Here is a 15275-nt window from a genome sequence, read left to right as displayed (position 1 = left end):
AGTTATTTCTTTTTCTGATACATTTCAAATCCAAATGGGTTGCCAGCTTAAGAAGATGCAGTACCTCTCCAAGAGGTTAAAAATGCAAGCTGTGGAGGCAGACAGGCTAGATTTGTATCTGCATTCCATCATTTACCAGCTGGGAGACTTTGGGCAAGGTATTTATCCTCTATACCTCAGTTTCCTCAACTCGGATGCAGGAATAACAATAATACTACTTCATAGGGTTACTGGGAGGATTAAATTAGAAAATCTATTAAAAGCACTTAGCATAATGGCTCACATGTAATAAATGCCCCAAAAGGTAAACTATTTGATAATGATGAAGATGACGAAGAGGAGGGAGGAGAGACGGGAGAAGGAAGAGAGGAAAAAGGAGGAAGCACTCAGAAAACTGTCTGCTAAATTCTTTGTTCTGACTTCTATATGGAAGACACTTCCAATGACTCTTACCTGCTCCTTCTCATAATTCCTAGAGAATCTTCAAAATGATCCAAACCCCAAGAGATGCTCACATCTTTGTACTTAAGGACCCTTTAATTGGTCTTTGCTGAGTTCTTTCATTTATTCACTCACAGAAGTGTTTATTGAGTGTCTGCTATGAGCCAGGCCCTGGCATTACAATGGAAAACAAAGCAGACGTAGACCTTACGTTCATGAAATTTCAAGTCTCCTAGACCTTGGGTTCTGAGTTCTGGGACCACTTTTAGGTTTCATTGTTCTTCCTCAAACTAACACACGGGCATCTCCTAGAGCTCTGACTCACTGGTACAGACTCAGAACTGAAGACACACTGCAGGTTGATCAACTATATTTTCACCAGAGAATAAAAGGACTGTTTATACAAGCTCTGCCTATTCCTCTTTGTCATCGCCATCCAGTAGAACTTTCTGTACTGGTGGCAATCTTCTACATCTGTGCTGTCCAGTATAGTAACACGAGGGCACCCAAAATGTGGCTAGTGCAACTGAGAACTGGATTTTTAATTATACTTAATTTTAATTTAAATAGCTGTATGTGGCTACCATATTGAAGAACACAGGACTAAACTCCTTACAGATTTTTTGTTTGTTTGTTTGTTAAAATCTGGAAACCGAATTTGGCACTTTTGTATGAATTTCCTGTATGCTGAGTTTATTTACATTACAAAAATAAAGGTTTGAGGAGTACTGGAAGGAAACTCAGAAGCACTACTGTGGACAAACAAGCAAAAGCTGCAGTTACATTTTGGAATAAAAAACTCATTGTTTTGCTGTAGAAAGAAACTGTCCTTAGTGGGGAAATTTTAAAAGGTTCTGCCAAACCAGAAATTCTATTTGAATAATAAGAATTTACTCCCTTTTTTTAGCAGCAGAGATGACCAATGATTAGAACCATTTACAGTCACCTTGAACACATCTGCATCCACAACCTAGGGCAGCAGCGAGAGAATGGAAGCAATAGAAGTCATTTTGGTGTGGTCAAAATATCCATAGGTCCTCAACCATAACCCACACCCTCCAGCTCGTGATGAAAGTCAAACCCAAGATTCTGAGTGGAGCCAAAGGAAAATAAAAAGGATCTGTAAAGAAAGCCCAAATATGATGTGTTAAATAGTTGAGAGTAACTGAAACCAGGACCTTATGGAAAATGCCCACCCTGAAAGTTACTATTATTGGTTCTAGACTGCTACTTGGAAAACAGAGTTAGTGTGTGTGTGTGGAGCTGGCTTGCGAGTGAGTGCCCTGAAGACTCAAAGGACCACGGTGGCCTACTCCAGAGCAGGCCTTGACAGGACATTCAAATGATGGTATCGTTCTTTAGCAAAATGGAGCCGAGTCACCATGATGTCCTCTGTCACAGGAAAGCTGAGATCCACCAAGTGCTGATCAGCCTTCTCTATGAGTTCAGGATATACACGAGCCGCCTCTTCTCCAAGTTGCTTCAGTTCTCTGGATAAACAATACTTATGCATTTGAGCCATTAAAAACACTTCAACATTCAGCAGATAAGCAACCAAAATGGGACTCCTGAGAGTACAAGGGTTCTCAATGATTAATTACTCCAGGGAAACAGTCATAAACCAGTCCATCCTGAGCAAACCAGGATAGGTGGTTATGCTAGCAATGCTGGGCATCTGGTGCAAAGGCCCCAGTTTGCGGTCAGGAGATGTTTCAGCACCTGTATCTCCCTCACTTTGTCTCCTTTGTACTGATGAAATTTTCCATCCAGTGACATCCTGCATTTCCTTTAAGGTAACAGCATTTTACATTCTTCTTTTACTGATGAGATTAGATTGTAGGGGCTGGACTTTTAAGATTTACCTCATACTGACATTTGCTAATGCTGTCCATGGGATAAGGAGCACGGGAGCCTCACTGGGAACAGAGAAGGCCCTACCTCAGAGAGGGCTGTCAGACACTCAGTAGCCAGTGCTTATCAAAAATTCACAGGTCCCTGAGGAAAGCCCCTCAAGGCAAGCATTTCCCCATTGGAGATACAGAGTACTTTCTTGCACATTCCTTGGAATTCCCCCAGCATTGATGCTTATATTTACTAAGGACTATAGGTCACAGTGACACTATAAAGGAGCTCAATTGGGAGGGTATGAAGAGGATATCCTGTAAAGTGGGTAAGCCTTAAAGTATATAAATTATTATAAAAATTTACTCTTCTTCATTCCCATGGTATTTACATGAATCATAAAATCAGTGACATTTCACAAAACCCTGAAAGTCATACCACTGCTCCAGAAGTCACAGCTTGGGAAGGGGTACGGCAGTAGCTGGGGGAATTCTGAAACTTATGCTTTGTTCATTTCTGCTGCAAATGAATACCTTGGTAATACTTCCATTTGCCAACATGTATGTTATAAGAGGGGCTTAGCTGATCTGACTTCTGAATAAGTAAAGAGACAAAGTTCTTTTCTGTGATGGTGAAGATTAACTCTAAAACCACCAATCTTCCTGCTGCCCAGTGATTCAGCACTGACAAAAACACTAGGAGTCTTTCTGGTTAAAGGCATCACAGCATGAGAAGCATGTTGAAAACTTGGAGAGGATACACAGAAAATAAAAACAGAAAACACACATATACACACAGTGTTTTTAGTAGGAAAAACTAAACAAAGCAAGAAAGGCTGATGTGGAAGTCTTATGTGAAGCTACGTAACAGCATAATTATATTATGCAAATGATAGTCTTTGAGCTAAGATATCTAAAAATTTCTAGAAAAAAAATCTAAAAAATCTTTAAAAAATCTAAAAATTTCTAGAAAGCAGAGAAGTAAATCTTCAAACAAGCAAATTGCATTTTGTTCGTTCATCGGGTTATTGAGCTGACCTTGGGAATGGTTTAGCTCACTCATAACTCCATCAGTTCCCCATCACCTCAACATTCTTTTATCTAGCACACTGACATTCTCTCAATTTAAGAAATCTGCTCCCCTTTTCTAACCAGATGGCTGCCCCAATCTTCTGGAAAGTTCTAGCAGCAACTGCAGATTTACATTACTAGTAACAATATCCTTTTATTGTTAGTCTCTCTGAATTTTTTATGAGTAGGAAATGCAGCATGAATTTTCTGTCACATGAGAAATACATTTAAAACTGATGTAAATCTTCAAAGTGACATAAAAAATTGCTTTAGCAGAATTCTGCCACAATACTTTGTTTTTCCTATGTGGATAAATTAGCAATAGAGAACACAGATGAATAATTTACTTCTAACAATTTAACTACGAAATGAATTCCTCTGCCTTATTTTTTCTCTGAATGCTTCGCATATATGCTTTATTTAATCTCCATAACAACCCTTTAAAGCAGACATAGAGAGGTTAAGTGACTTGCTCAAGGAAACACAGCTAGTCAGAGCTGCACCAATGTTCAAACCTAAGCAATCTGGCTCCAAACTCTGCTCTTAACCACTCCTCTGGAGTGAGGGTTTCCAGTAAAGGCTTTTTTTTTTTTAATTGAAGTATAATTGCTTTACAATGCTGTGTTACTTTATGCCGTACAGTGAAGCAAATCAGCCATATGTATACATATATCCCCTCCCTCTTGGACTTCCCCCCACCCCATCCCATCCATCTAGGTCATCACAGAGCACTGAGCTGAACTCCCTGTGCTAAACAGCAGGTTCCCACTAGCTATCTATTTTACACACGGTAGTGTATTTATGTCAAACCTAATCTCCCAATTCATCCCACCCTCCCCTTCTCCCCGTGTCCACACATCCATTCTCTACACTTGCCTTTCTATTCCTGCCCTACAAATAGGTTCATGTGTACCATTTTTCTAGACTCCACATATATGCGTTAATATACGATATTTGTTTTTCTCTTTATGACTTACTTCACTCTGTATGACAGACTCTAGGTCCATCCACATCTCTACAAATGACTCAATTTCATTTCTTTTTATGGCTGAGTAATATTCCATTATATATATGTACCACATCTTCTTTATCCATTCGTCTGTCAATGGACATTTAGGTTGTTTCCATGTAGTGCTGCAATAAATACTGGGGTATATGTGTCTTTTTGAATTATGGTTTTCTCAGGGTATATGCAGTAGTGGAACTGCTGGGTCATATGGTAGTTCTATTTTTAGTTTTTTAAGGAACCACCATACTATTCTCCACAGTGGCTGTAACAATTTACATTCCCACCAACAGTGCAAGAGGGTTCCCTTTTCTCTGTACCCTCTCCAGCATTTATTGTTTGTAGATTTTTTTGATAATGGTCATTCTGACCAGTGTGAGGTGATACCTCATTGTAGTTTTGATTTGCGTTTCTCTAATAATTAGTGCTGTTGAGCATCTATTCATGTGACTCTTGGCCATCTGTATGTCTTCTTTGGAGAAATGTCTATTTAGGTCTTCCACCATTTTTTGATTGGGTTGTTTGTTTTTTTGATATTGAGCTGCATGAGCTGTTTGTGTGTGTGTGTATATATATATATATATATATATATATTTTTTTTTTTTTTTTTTTTTTTGGTACACAGGCCTCTCACTGTTGTGGCCTCTCCTGTTGAGGAGCACAGGCTCTGGACATGCAGGCTCTGGACGCACAGGCTCAGTGGCCATGGCTCAGCAGCCATGGCTCACGGGCCCAGCCGCTCCGTGGCATGTGGGATCTTCCTGGACCGGGGCACGAACCCGTGTCCCCTGCATCAGCAGGCGGACTCTCAACCATTGCGCCACCAGGGAAGCCCTGTTTGTATATTTTTGAGATTAATCCTTTGTCCATTGCTTCATTTGCAAATATTTTCTCCCATTCTGTGGGTGCTCTTTTCATCTTGTTTATGGTTTCCTTTGCTGTGCAAAAGCTTTTAAGTTTAATTAAGTCCCGTTCTCTTATTTTTGTTTTTATTTTCATTACTCTAGGAGGTGGGTCAGGATAGAAAGCCCCAGAGATAAACCCACACACCTATGGTCACCTAATCTATGACAAAGGAGACAAGAAGATACAATGGAGACAAGACAGCCTCTTCAATAAATGGTGCTGGGAAAACTGGACAACTACATGTAAAAGAATGAAATTAGAACACTACCTAACACCATACATAAAAATAAACTCAAAATGGATTAAAGACCTAAATGTAAGACCAGACACTATAAAACTCTTAAGAGGAAAACATAGGAAAAACACTCTTTGACATAAATCACAGCAAGATCGTTTATGACCCACCTTTTGACTTATAAATCAAAATGATAAACAGGGCTTCCCTGGTGGCGCAGTGGTTAAGAATCAGCCTGCCAATGCAGGGGACATGGGTTCGAGCCCTTGTCTGGGAAGATCCCACATGCCGCGGAGCAACTAAGCCCATGCACCACAACCACTGAGCCTGTGCTCTAGAGCCTGTGAGCCACAACTACTGAGCCCACATGCCGCAACTAATGAAGCCCGCATGCCTTGAGCCTGTGCTCCGCAACAAGGGAAGCCACCGCAATGAGAAGCCCGCGCACCGCAACGAAGAGTAGCCCCTGCTCGCTGCAACTAGAGAAAGCCCACGCGCAGCAACGAAGACCCAATGCAGCCAAAAACAAATAAATAAATAAATTTTTAAAAAATAAATAAAAAATTAAATAAAATAAACAACAAAGTCACGGTCTACTGTCCTCCCTAACCCTAACCCTCCACCAGTTGATTCTATGTTTTCCCCCTCTTCTACCTTATCTATTTCCCTTTTCAGATGATCTTTTTGTTGCCTTGCCAAATTTTAAAGTTGGCTTAACCCGAGGCCACTTTTGGCAATTACCAGACAACTAGTTTTTATGTTTTTGCTATTTGGGGGTGGGGTTGTTTGGTGGTGGTTGTTAACTGAGTTGGTTGCTTGGTTTGTTTTTCTCAAACATGAAGCTGGACTATTTATCCAAAAAAATCTTTAGTAAACCAGGCAAATGAAGTGTTTCTCACTATTCCTTTTTTTTCTGTGCCAATTATAAGAGCCAGATTCTCTGAAGGTTTAAGTCTCTTCCTGACTGCAAATCAGACACCTCTGAAAAATACACTTACTCTTTAAAACACCAGGACACATATTAGACAGGAGTGTCTTGTGCCAGATTACCCAGTGTGAAAGGGACCAGTCTTAGCACTGGAGTCAGTCCAAGCATCTCTGCCTCTTCCCAGTCTCCATGCTAAATAATAGCAAGCTTACTACTTTTTCATTTCCCTATATATTTCAGGAGTAAGAGTTTTTAATGTTTTAACAAAAAAGTTTTAAAGATTGTAAGTTTTCCCATTGATCATGAAGACTGCTCTGCATGACCAGTCATTTTTATGATCCTATGCTGCCACACAAAGTGAAAACTGCCTATATATTTACATATCAGCACAAAAGTGGCATCTAAAGCTATGAGACTGTGTGAGACCTACTCAGAAAAATGTTTTTTCAACAGCAAGTTGTGACTCATAAGTGGGTAGTGCAATCAATTTAGTGGATGTGAAGAGAATTTTTAATGAAATAGAAAAGAAAAAAGAATAAATCAAAGTGCATTGTTTTTTGAGGACTTTGACTCGGTGTGTGTGTGTGTGTGTGTGTGTGTGTGTGTGTGTACTCAGGAATGTCATAAAATGTATTTTTTTTTAACTACCTAGGAATCGAAATAAGTTTGAAAGTCACTGAACTAGGACATGTATACAGACAGAGAAAAGGCTCAAGAACAAAGTCCCAGAGCTGTCGATTTGGAAGTTCCGGGGAGGCAGCGCATGCGCGAGTTTACGCGTTACCGGCGAAGAGGGGAGCCTGACGGCTCGGAAATTTGAATACCACAGTAGCATGGAGTGTGACCTCATGGAGACTGACATCTTGGAGTCGTTGGAAGATCTCGGTTACAAGGGTCCATTGTTAGAAGATGGCGCTCTGTCTCAGGCAGTCTCTGCTGGAGCCAGTTCCCCTGAGTTTACCAAACTCTGTGCTTGGTTGGTGTCTGAATTAAGAGTGCTCTGTAAACTAGACGAAAATGTGCAAGCAACTAACAGCCCAAGTGAAGCTGAAGAATTCCAGCTTGAGGTGAGTGGGCTACTAGGGGAGATGAACTGTCCATATCTTTCACTGACATCTGGGGATGTGACCAAGCGCCTTCTCATTCAGAAGAACTGCCTCCTTTTGCTCACATACCTCATCTCAGAACTAGAAGCTGCCAGAATGCTCTGTGTGAATACTCTTCCAAAAAAAGCTCAAGAAGGAGGTGGTAGTGAGGTCTTTCAAGAGTTGAAAGGCATATGTATTGCTCTAGGAATGTCCAAACCTCCAGCCAATATAACTATGTTCCAATTCTTCAGCGGGATTGAAAAAAAATTAAAGGAAACATTAGCAAAAGTTCCACCTAATCATGTGGGAAAGCCTTTATTGAAGAAGCCAATGGGACCGGCCCACTGGGAAAAGATAGAAGCAATTAACCAAGCCGTAGCCAATGAATATGAAGTTCGGAGAAAGCTGCTAATAAAACGTTTGGATGTCACTGTCCAGTCTTTTGGCTGGTCTGACAGAGCTAAGAGTCAGACAGAAAAATTAGCGAAGGTTTACCAGCCAAAACGCTCAGTCTTATCTCCTAAAAGTACTATTTCTGTTGCCCACCTTTTGGCCGCAAGACAAGACTTGTCAAAGATTTTAAGGACAAGCAGTGGCTCTATAAGAGAAAAGACTGCCTGTGCCATCAATAAGGTGTTGATGGGCAGGGTTCCTGACAGAGGAGGTAGGCCCAATGAAATTGAACCTCCACCCCCGGAGATGCCACCATGGCAGAAAAGGCAGGATGGCACCCAGCAGCCAGCAGGAGGCCGCGGAGCAGGGAGAGGTGGTTATGAACATGCCTCATATGGAGGGCGAGGAGGTCACGAACAAGGAGGGGGGAGGGGCGGACGTGGTGGCTATGATCACGGTGGCCGAGGGGGAGGAAGAGGAAATAAGCATCAAGGAGGCTGGACAGACGGAGGGAGTGGAGGGGGCGGTGGCTACCAAGACGGTAGTTACCGAGATTCCGGTTTCCAGCCGGGTGGCTATCACGGAGGCCACCACAGTGGTGGCTACCAGGGTGGTGGTTATGGTGGCTTCCAAACATCTACATATACAGGAAGTGGATACCAGGGTGGTGGATATCAGCAGGACAGTAGATACCAAGATGGAGGGCATCATGGTGATCGAGGCAGTGGTCGCGGAGGGAGAGGTGGTCGCAGAGGCCGAGGTGGTGGACACGCAGGCCAGGGAGGAGGTTGGGGAGGAAGAGGGAGCCAGAATTATCACCAGGGGGAACAGTTTGAACAGCACTTCCAGCATGGAGGTTATCAGTATGATCATTCTGGATTTGGACAGGGCAGACATTATACTAGTTGAGGCTACAGAACCTTACATTTTGCTAGAGCTCAAGTAATAGAAACTTAGTTTCAGAATCCTGAATCCAGCATTGATTTTGAGTTAATGTGAGACCACAGGTGACAGGCAGATTCCTGCTTGGCATAAGCATTTGTAGGTCTTCATACAATACTGTTCGTTTGGGGTTTTGTTTTATTTTTAATGGACTTACATAATGCTGTTTATTTGAGAAACACATAGAGTATCTCTCCTTTGTATGAAGAATTTCTTAAAAGGTAATTAAAATTGCCTGTAATTGACCAGTAGACTAATTCCACAGTCAGAACATGCATATTTTTCTGAACAAAATTACTTGAGTAAGTAGTTTTCATGTTTTCAATATGCAGTTTTGAAAAATGAGGATTCTCCTAGATTTTTTTAGATTTACAACTAGGAAACCTTCCTCATATTAACAATCCATTTATATGTATTTTCCTTAAAGTATTCTAATGCCTATTTTCCAAGCACAGTTCTGCCCTGATTGGCTTTTTATTCTGAGAAGTTATGCAACATTTGCTTCATGATAGAACTTTGAGGTCAGTTCCTATTAAATGAGCTCTTCTGCAGATAGCACATTCAGTAGCCTTATCCTTTCGATGGAATACTGTACCATATGCTCAACTCTGAAAATCTTGAACACGGCCAAAATCCGTAAAGATTATAAAAGCAAACTAAGTTGTGAACCTATAGTACACGTAGGCATTTAGTTAAGTATAGCAATTCAAACTGACCTGCATCCATTCAAAACAAGTTCCTCCTTCAACCTTATTTTTACTTGAAATCTGCTAGAAGAAACAGCAAACTGAAATTTGTTTTATGCACGAGTTAATACCACTGGCTCAGCAAATACAAGTTAGTTTACTTTGGGCAGGAGACTTCTTTTGTAATGGAAAAAAATGCACTACCAAGTAAGAGGACAGATTTTTGCTTAGAGCAGGAGGCCCTTTATTATTGCTGCAGAAAACAAAAGCCTGGCTGCGTTGATGTTTGACACTCACCTTTACTGAAATCTACATGACGCTTCTTGCTGGGTTTTTGTACACGTAAATATTGTCAAGCTGTGAAAGAAAATGGCTGGAGGTGTGCTTTGTGTGAAAGGTGAGCAATAAAGTATTTGTATGTTCTCTCTTTGGTTTGAGTTTTATTTTAGCCACTTTTTAAAACTGAATTATACAGGACGCTTGCTTCAAGCGTCTGAACTAAGGCCTTTGTTCCCCAAAGATTCTCAAGTGTTTCCTTGAAACATAATTTGTAGTGAAAGATAACCCTTACTCTAGAACCTTAAGTAAGTTGAAAAATAGCTACTTCCAAATTTACCTTTTATTATAACTTTATAGCTGGAAAACTTCACTACTTATCCCTGGCCCCTAGGTGTAGCTGTTGCTGTACAGTGTGTTAGGCAAAGATCCATTAATGGCCCTGATCTTTTAGGGGGCTTTTTTGCTTATTTGTTTCTCCATTCTTCTTAAGAATGAGCGACATTTTGAATGAAGTGAATTGAAAATATAAATATATGTTTGTAAAAAGAAATAGTATTTCCTTTTCCTACTAAATTGGGCTTTTTAGAGTAAAGAATCAACTCATGGCTTACCATTAAAAATAATTCTGTTTGCTGTTGAGATAAGCACATTCTTTTGATTGCTGAAACCATTTTAAAAAGCCTTGATCATTTTGTTAATTTTACCTGTTTATTAGATTTTTTGATTGGCATTTACCATTCTAAAATGTTCAAACTTGAAGACAATTTAACATACTTTTACTTATCATTAAAGATTTTAAGTTCTGTCTTGAAAGTTAAGTGTTCGTCTCTTTGCTTTATGGTGTTAAATATGTTTAGTTTGTATAGGAGTTTTCTGATAGAAATGAAATTCTCAAGGTTTCATATCTTAAAATGATATCTTAGAATGTTTTAACACATACCTTAGCATTTGCTTTAATCTGTTTTCTAGCCTCAGACTCCACAATATACTTAATGAATATGTTTCATTCTTTTGACATATAATTTTGATTTATTTTTATGGTTAGTGAATTACTTTTCATATGTGATTTTCATGTGATTACTTTTCATATGTGATTTTCATGTGATTACTTTTCATACGTGAGCATGTATAAGAAAACAAGTGTACATTTTTCCCAATGCACTTTATTTTCTGCTTCAAATGAGAACTTTTTTTTTCACATTATAAACCCATAAAAGAAAAAAAAAAAAAAAAAAAAAAGAACAAAGTCCCAGATACCCTAAGTATTTGAGTCTGGGGAGTTGAAGGGAACTGTAAAGCAGAGAGAGAAGAATCAGCCAATGAGGAAAGAGGAGAACTAAGAAACCAAGTCCTGGAGACCAAGTCAAAAAGTGTTTGTTTGGGCTTCCCTGGTGGCACAGTGGTTAAGAACCCGCCTGCCAATGCAGGGGACATGGGTTCGAGCCCTGGTCCGGGAAGATCCCACATGCCATGGAACAACTAAGCCCGTGCGCCACAACTACTGATCCTGTGCTCTAGAGCCCATGAGCCACAACTACTGAGCCCATGAGCCGCAACTACTGAGCCCACATGCCACAATTACTGAAGCCTGCATGCCTAGAGCCCATGCTCTGCAACAAGAGAAGCCACCACAATGAGAAGCCCACGCACCACAACAAAGAGTAGCCCCCTCTTGCTGCAACCAGAGAAAGCCCGCACATAGCAACGAAGACCCAATGCAGCCAAAAATTAATTAATTAATTAATTATTTTTAAAGTGTTTATTTGAAGAAGTAAGAAATGACCGGCAAGGTCAACTGCTAATCCAGTTACTACCGCATCAGCAATGTGGGCACTGACAGTCTTGACAGTGATGGAGACGGTAACTTTCACTGGGGTTGAGGGAGCAAAAGCTTAACTGGAATTTATTCAGTAGGAAGGAAAACCAAGATTCCAACACAAATGTTTTGCAGTAAAATGGCAGAGATTGATATTTAAAATGTGTAAGGGACACGACACCAATGAAGTGGATAAATGTCAGTACACATGGTATCAATCATGGTATATAAAATATGTTCAAATGGGGCTTCCCTGGTGGTGCAGTGGTTGAGAGTCCACCTGCCGATGCAGGGCACACGGGTTCGTGCCCCGGTCCGGGAGGATCCTACGTGCCGCGGAGCAGCTGGGCCCGTGAGCCATGGCCGCTGAGCCTGCGCGTCCAGAGCCTGTGCTCCACAGCGGGAGAGGCCACAACAGTGAGAGGCCCGCATACCACAAAAAAAAAAATTGTTCAAATGTATGTGTCATATTATTTTTTGCTCCCTTTCTATACCTTTTATGAATCATAAAGCTAAGAGGGCACACAAGAGGTCATAGTCCTCATATTTCCAAAACTTTCAGGAATTGTTAATATTTCACATCATAGTTATAATTATTTGCTATAATTAAACAACCCATAACATATTCCACTAATGAGTTAATTATATATCTACTCTTTATAAAAACACAAACTCAAGCTTTCATCCTTTCTTCCTTTGCATCTCTGAATTATTTTTCAAGGTATGTTTTCTCCTATAGCCCAAAAAGCATTAGCATTTCAATTCTCCCAGGAAGTCATGATGTGCAAAATCATGGTCCCTTTTCATTTCATGAAGGCTGTATACAGTATTTGAGGCTATAACTTTTCCATCGTTTTTCCTATAGTTTTGACCAACTAGCTCCAAGGATCTTTTGTTATCACACATCAATCACCAAGTGTTGCTACAGCTCTTGTACCTGCTCACAGGCAGTTTCCCTCACTCTTACTTCCAGGATTTCATCTCCATCAAGAGCTCATTAAACCCAGTGTTCAAGGCAACATGGTCCAGGTGGGCACTGTGATCCCTATGTTGGTGTTTGTTGGTTCCAATAAGTCCTTTAGGTGCTGGAAGTAAGAAGCTATAAGAAAGAGGGCACGCAATATTTAGTATTAGATTGAAGCACATGAAATTGCCTTTTTTGTATGTCAGGGATAGTCAAATGTAAGCAGTTTCATATGGTTCAGCCTCTGTAGAAAAAGTTTTCTTGCAAAATCTGTATGTCCTCCATAGCTGCTAGCCAAACACTACAACAATCTCCATTTCACCTTGATACTAGAAACTAGAAACAGTTTATCTAATATCAATTTTCACATTACAGATAGCAATTATAGATTTATTTACTTAGCAAATATTTGCTAATTGCCTACTATAAAGGCACAGGATTTGATGTTGAGAATTCATAGGTGAAACTCCAGACATGTTTCCTGACCCTCAGGCTTTACTGTCTAGTAAAGGGCTAAATGTTAGACAAACAATGACACAATTGGGACTTCCCTGCAGTCCGGTGGTTAAGACTCTGCTCTTCCAATGCAGGGGGTGTTGGTTCGATCCCTGGTCACCGAACTAAGATCCCACATGCCACACAGTGAAACCAAAAATTAAAAACAAAAAACAAACAAACAAAAAACAATGACACATGGGCTTCCCTGGTGGCGCAGCGGTTGAGAGTCCTCCTGCCGATGCAGGGGACACGGGTTCGTGCCCCGGTCTGGGAGGATCCCACATGCTGTGGAGCGGCTGGGCCCGTGAGCCATGGCCGCTGAGCCTGCGCGTCCGGAGCCTGTGCTCCGCAACAGGAGAGACCACAACAGGGAGAGGCCCGTGTACCACACACACACACACACACACAAAAAAAAAAAAAAACAATGACACAAGTATTTATTTAATTAAATTGAGTTTAAAACTATGAAAAAAGTGTATGGATATAGCAGAAAGAAACTAAATTAGCCTGGAAGGGGGTAGGGACGATTTCCCTGGGAAAGTGACATGTAAGCTGAGAGTTGAGTGAGAGTTAGGAAAGAGAAGGTTTCCAGGGAAAGGAAAACAACTTGTATAAAGACCCCAAGTCAGGAAGGAACTTGGAGCTTTCAAGGACCTCAGTGAAATAAGGCCAAAGGACTGGCTCAAAATGATCAAGAAGGAAGGGGGTCATAAGCAGAACAAAGACGCGGGCATTTCCAATTTACTCCCGTGAGCTGCGAGAAGCAATTAAACAGCGTTAAGCAGGGGCTTGACACCATTCACTCTGCATTTAAGAAGCATCACTAGCCACAGTGTAAAGCAGGATTCTCAGCAAACCATGGGTAGGACACCAAACCCTGCGGATGTGTGTTTTGTTCTGTTTTCCTATCTACCACGTTCTTCTCTCTTGCCTTTGTTACCTATGTTCTCTATTAGTCTCTGCCATGGATGGGAATATCTACTTTATTCTGTGAAGCCCTAAATATACGCCCTTCCCTTCAGATCTTTTCTCATATATTTAACCGTTCTTATGACTCTCTGGGATCTTTATCATCCTTTACCATATTTTAATGCCTTCATGTTCAAACAGAAGCCTAATCAGCTTTCACAAGTCTCTACCCCAAATTCCAAGTTCTTCAAGTACTTAATTTCAGTTATCACCATTGTATGTATACAGAAAAAGCAGAAGCTTTCCATTTCAAATGTTTCAAACTTGTAAGGCAGCAGCATGTTGTGGTGGAAAAAAAATGATTTTTGTCAGAAAAATTCCTCCTATTATAACTGTGTGTCCTGACATAATGGGGCTAGGAACACCTGCTTCATAGAGAGCTCAGGGAATTAAATACAGAGATTACATATGGAAAGTGCCCCCAAGTTATCTTCTTCCCTTCCCCTCCTCTCTCTTATACAGAAAGACAATCAGTTCTGCTAGCCCTTTATCCTTTGTGTAAGGGTGATTTTGTAGCTTTAACACGCCTAAAGCACAGCCAGACAGGTATGGAGCAGATGCAAAAACAAACGCTGACGCTAACCTGGGTGGCGTAATGTAGGCATGGACAGTGGGCAACAGAGGTGTCCCCTCAGGACGAGGGAGTCGTACCAGAGCAGGATCTGACAGGTATGGATGTCACTCAACACTACAGCTCCTGAGCTCAGAGGAAATATGGCTCGTAGATCAATATAAGGAGATCTAAGGGAAAAAAGCCAGGAGGCTGGGAAAAGGCAGGGGACATGTGGGAAACTCAGTAGGAAATGGGGCTGGGGCTCCATCTTTCCAGAGTGAGCAGGGGGCTGAGGCCAGGTGCTGGAGGGCTATCTTTGGAGGCAAGTTTACTGGAAAAGGCCAGAGTGCAGGGTTGGTCAGGAGCAACCACCAAAGCCAGAGTTTCCTCTATTAGGGAAGGTGCTGCATCAGTAACAGGATGCAGGTGCTGCATCGGACTTGCCCAGAGTCCCATTCAGTCCTTAGTTTCCTCTGGACTGTGTCAGCATCCTTCAATCTAAATCCAAATATTTAACTGAAATCATTTTCTGATTGTTCTTTTTGCTTTTTCTGAAATACAACTTCCTCACCCTAAATTTCATTCTCCCTTAGTAAGCCTGAAAAGTATATATCCTTAAATAACTTTCTGTTTACATTTCTTTTGTAAGGCATATAGTA

General features: G+C 41.0%; 2 protein-coding genes across 2 annotated transcripts in view; one reads left to right on the top strand and one right to left on the bottom strand.

The window, feature by feature from the left end:
• The window catches only part of CPE (carboxypeptidase E), a 112233-nt gene that overhangs the window by 44381 nt on the left and 52577 nt on the right, over positions 1 to 15275 (bottom strand). The window lies entirely within an intron of this gene.
• LOC132486432 (protein FAM98A-like) lies at positions 7218 to 8981 on the top strand. The gene has a single exon (XM_060093596.1). It carries the CDS (start codon positions 7262 to 7264, stop codon positions 8816 to 8818), a length of 1557 nt encoding a protein of 518 aa, XP_059949579.1. The 5' UTR covers positions 7218 to 7261; the 3' UTR covers positions 8819 to 8981.

The sequence above is a fragment of the Mesoplodon densirostris genome, chromosome 1, assembly GCF_025265405.1.
Source record: "Mesoplodon densirostris isolate mMesDen1 chromosome 1, mMesDen1 primary haplotype, whole genome shotgun sequence".
In the NCBI taxonomy this organism is placed as follows: domain Eukaryota; kingdom Metazoa; phylum Chordata; class Mammalia; order Artiodactyla; family Ziphiidae; genus Mesoplodon; species Mesoplodon densirostris.
The sequence above is the reverse complement of the archived record's forward strand: the minus strand, read 5'-3'. Positions and strand labels throughout refer to the sequence as shown.

Bases quoted from the DNA above. Each gene is read 5' to 3' on its own strand.
- LOC132486432 (XM_060093596.1), top strand. From the start codon at position 7,262: ATGGAGTGTGACCTCATGGAGACTGACATCTTGGAGTCGTTGGAAGAT.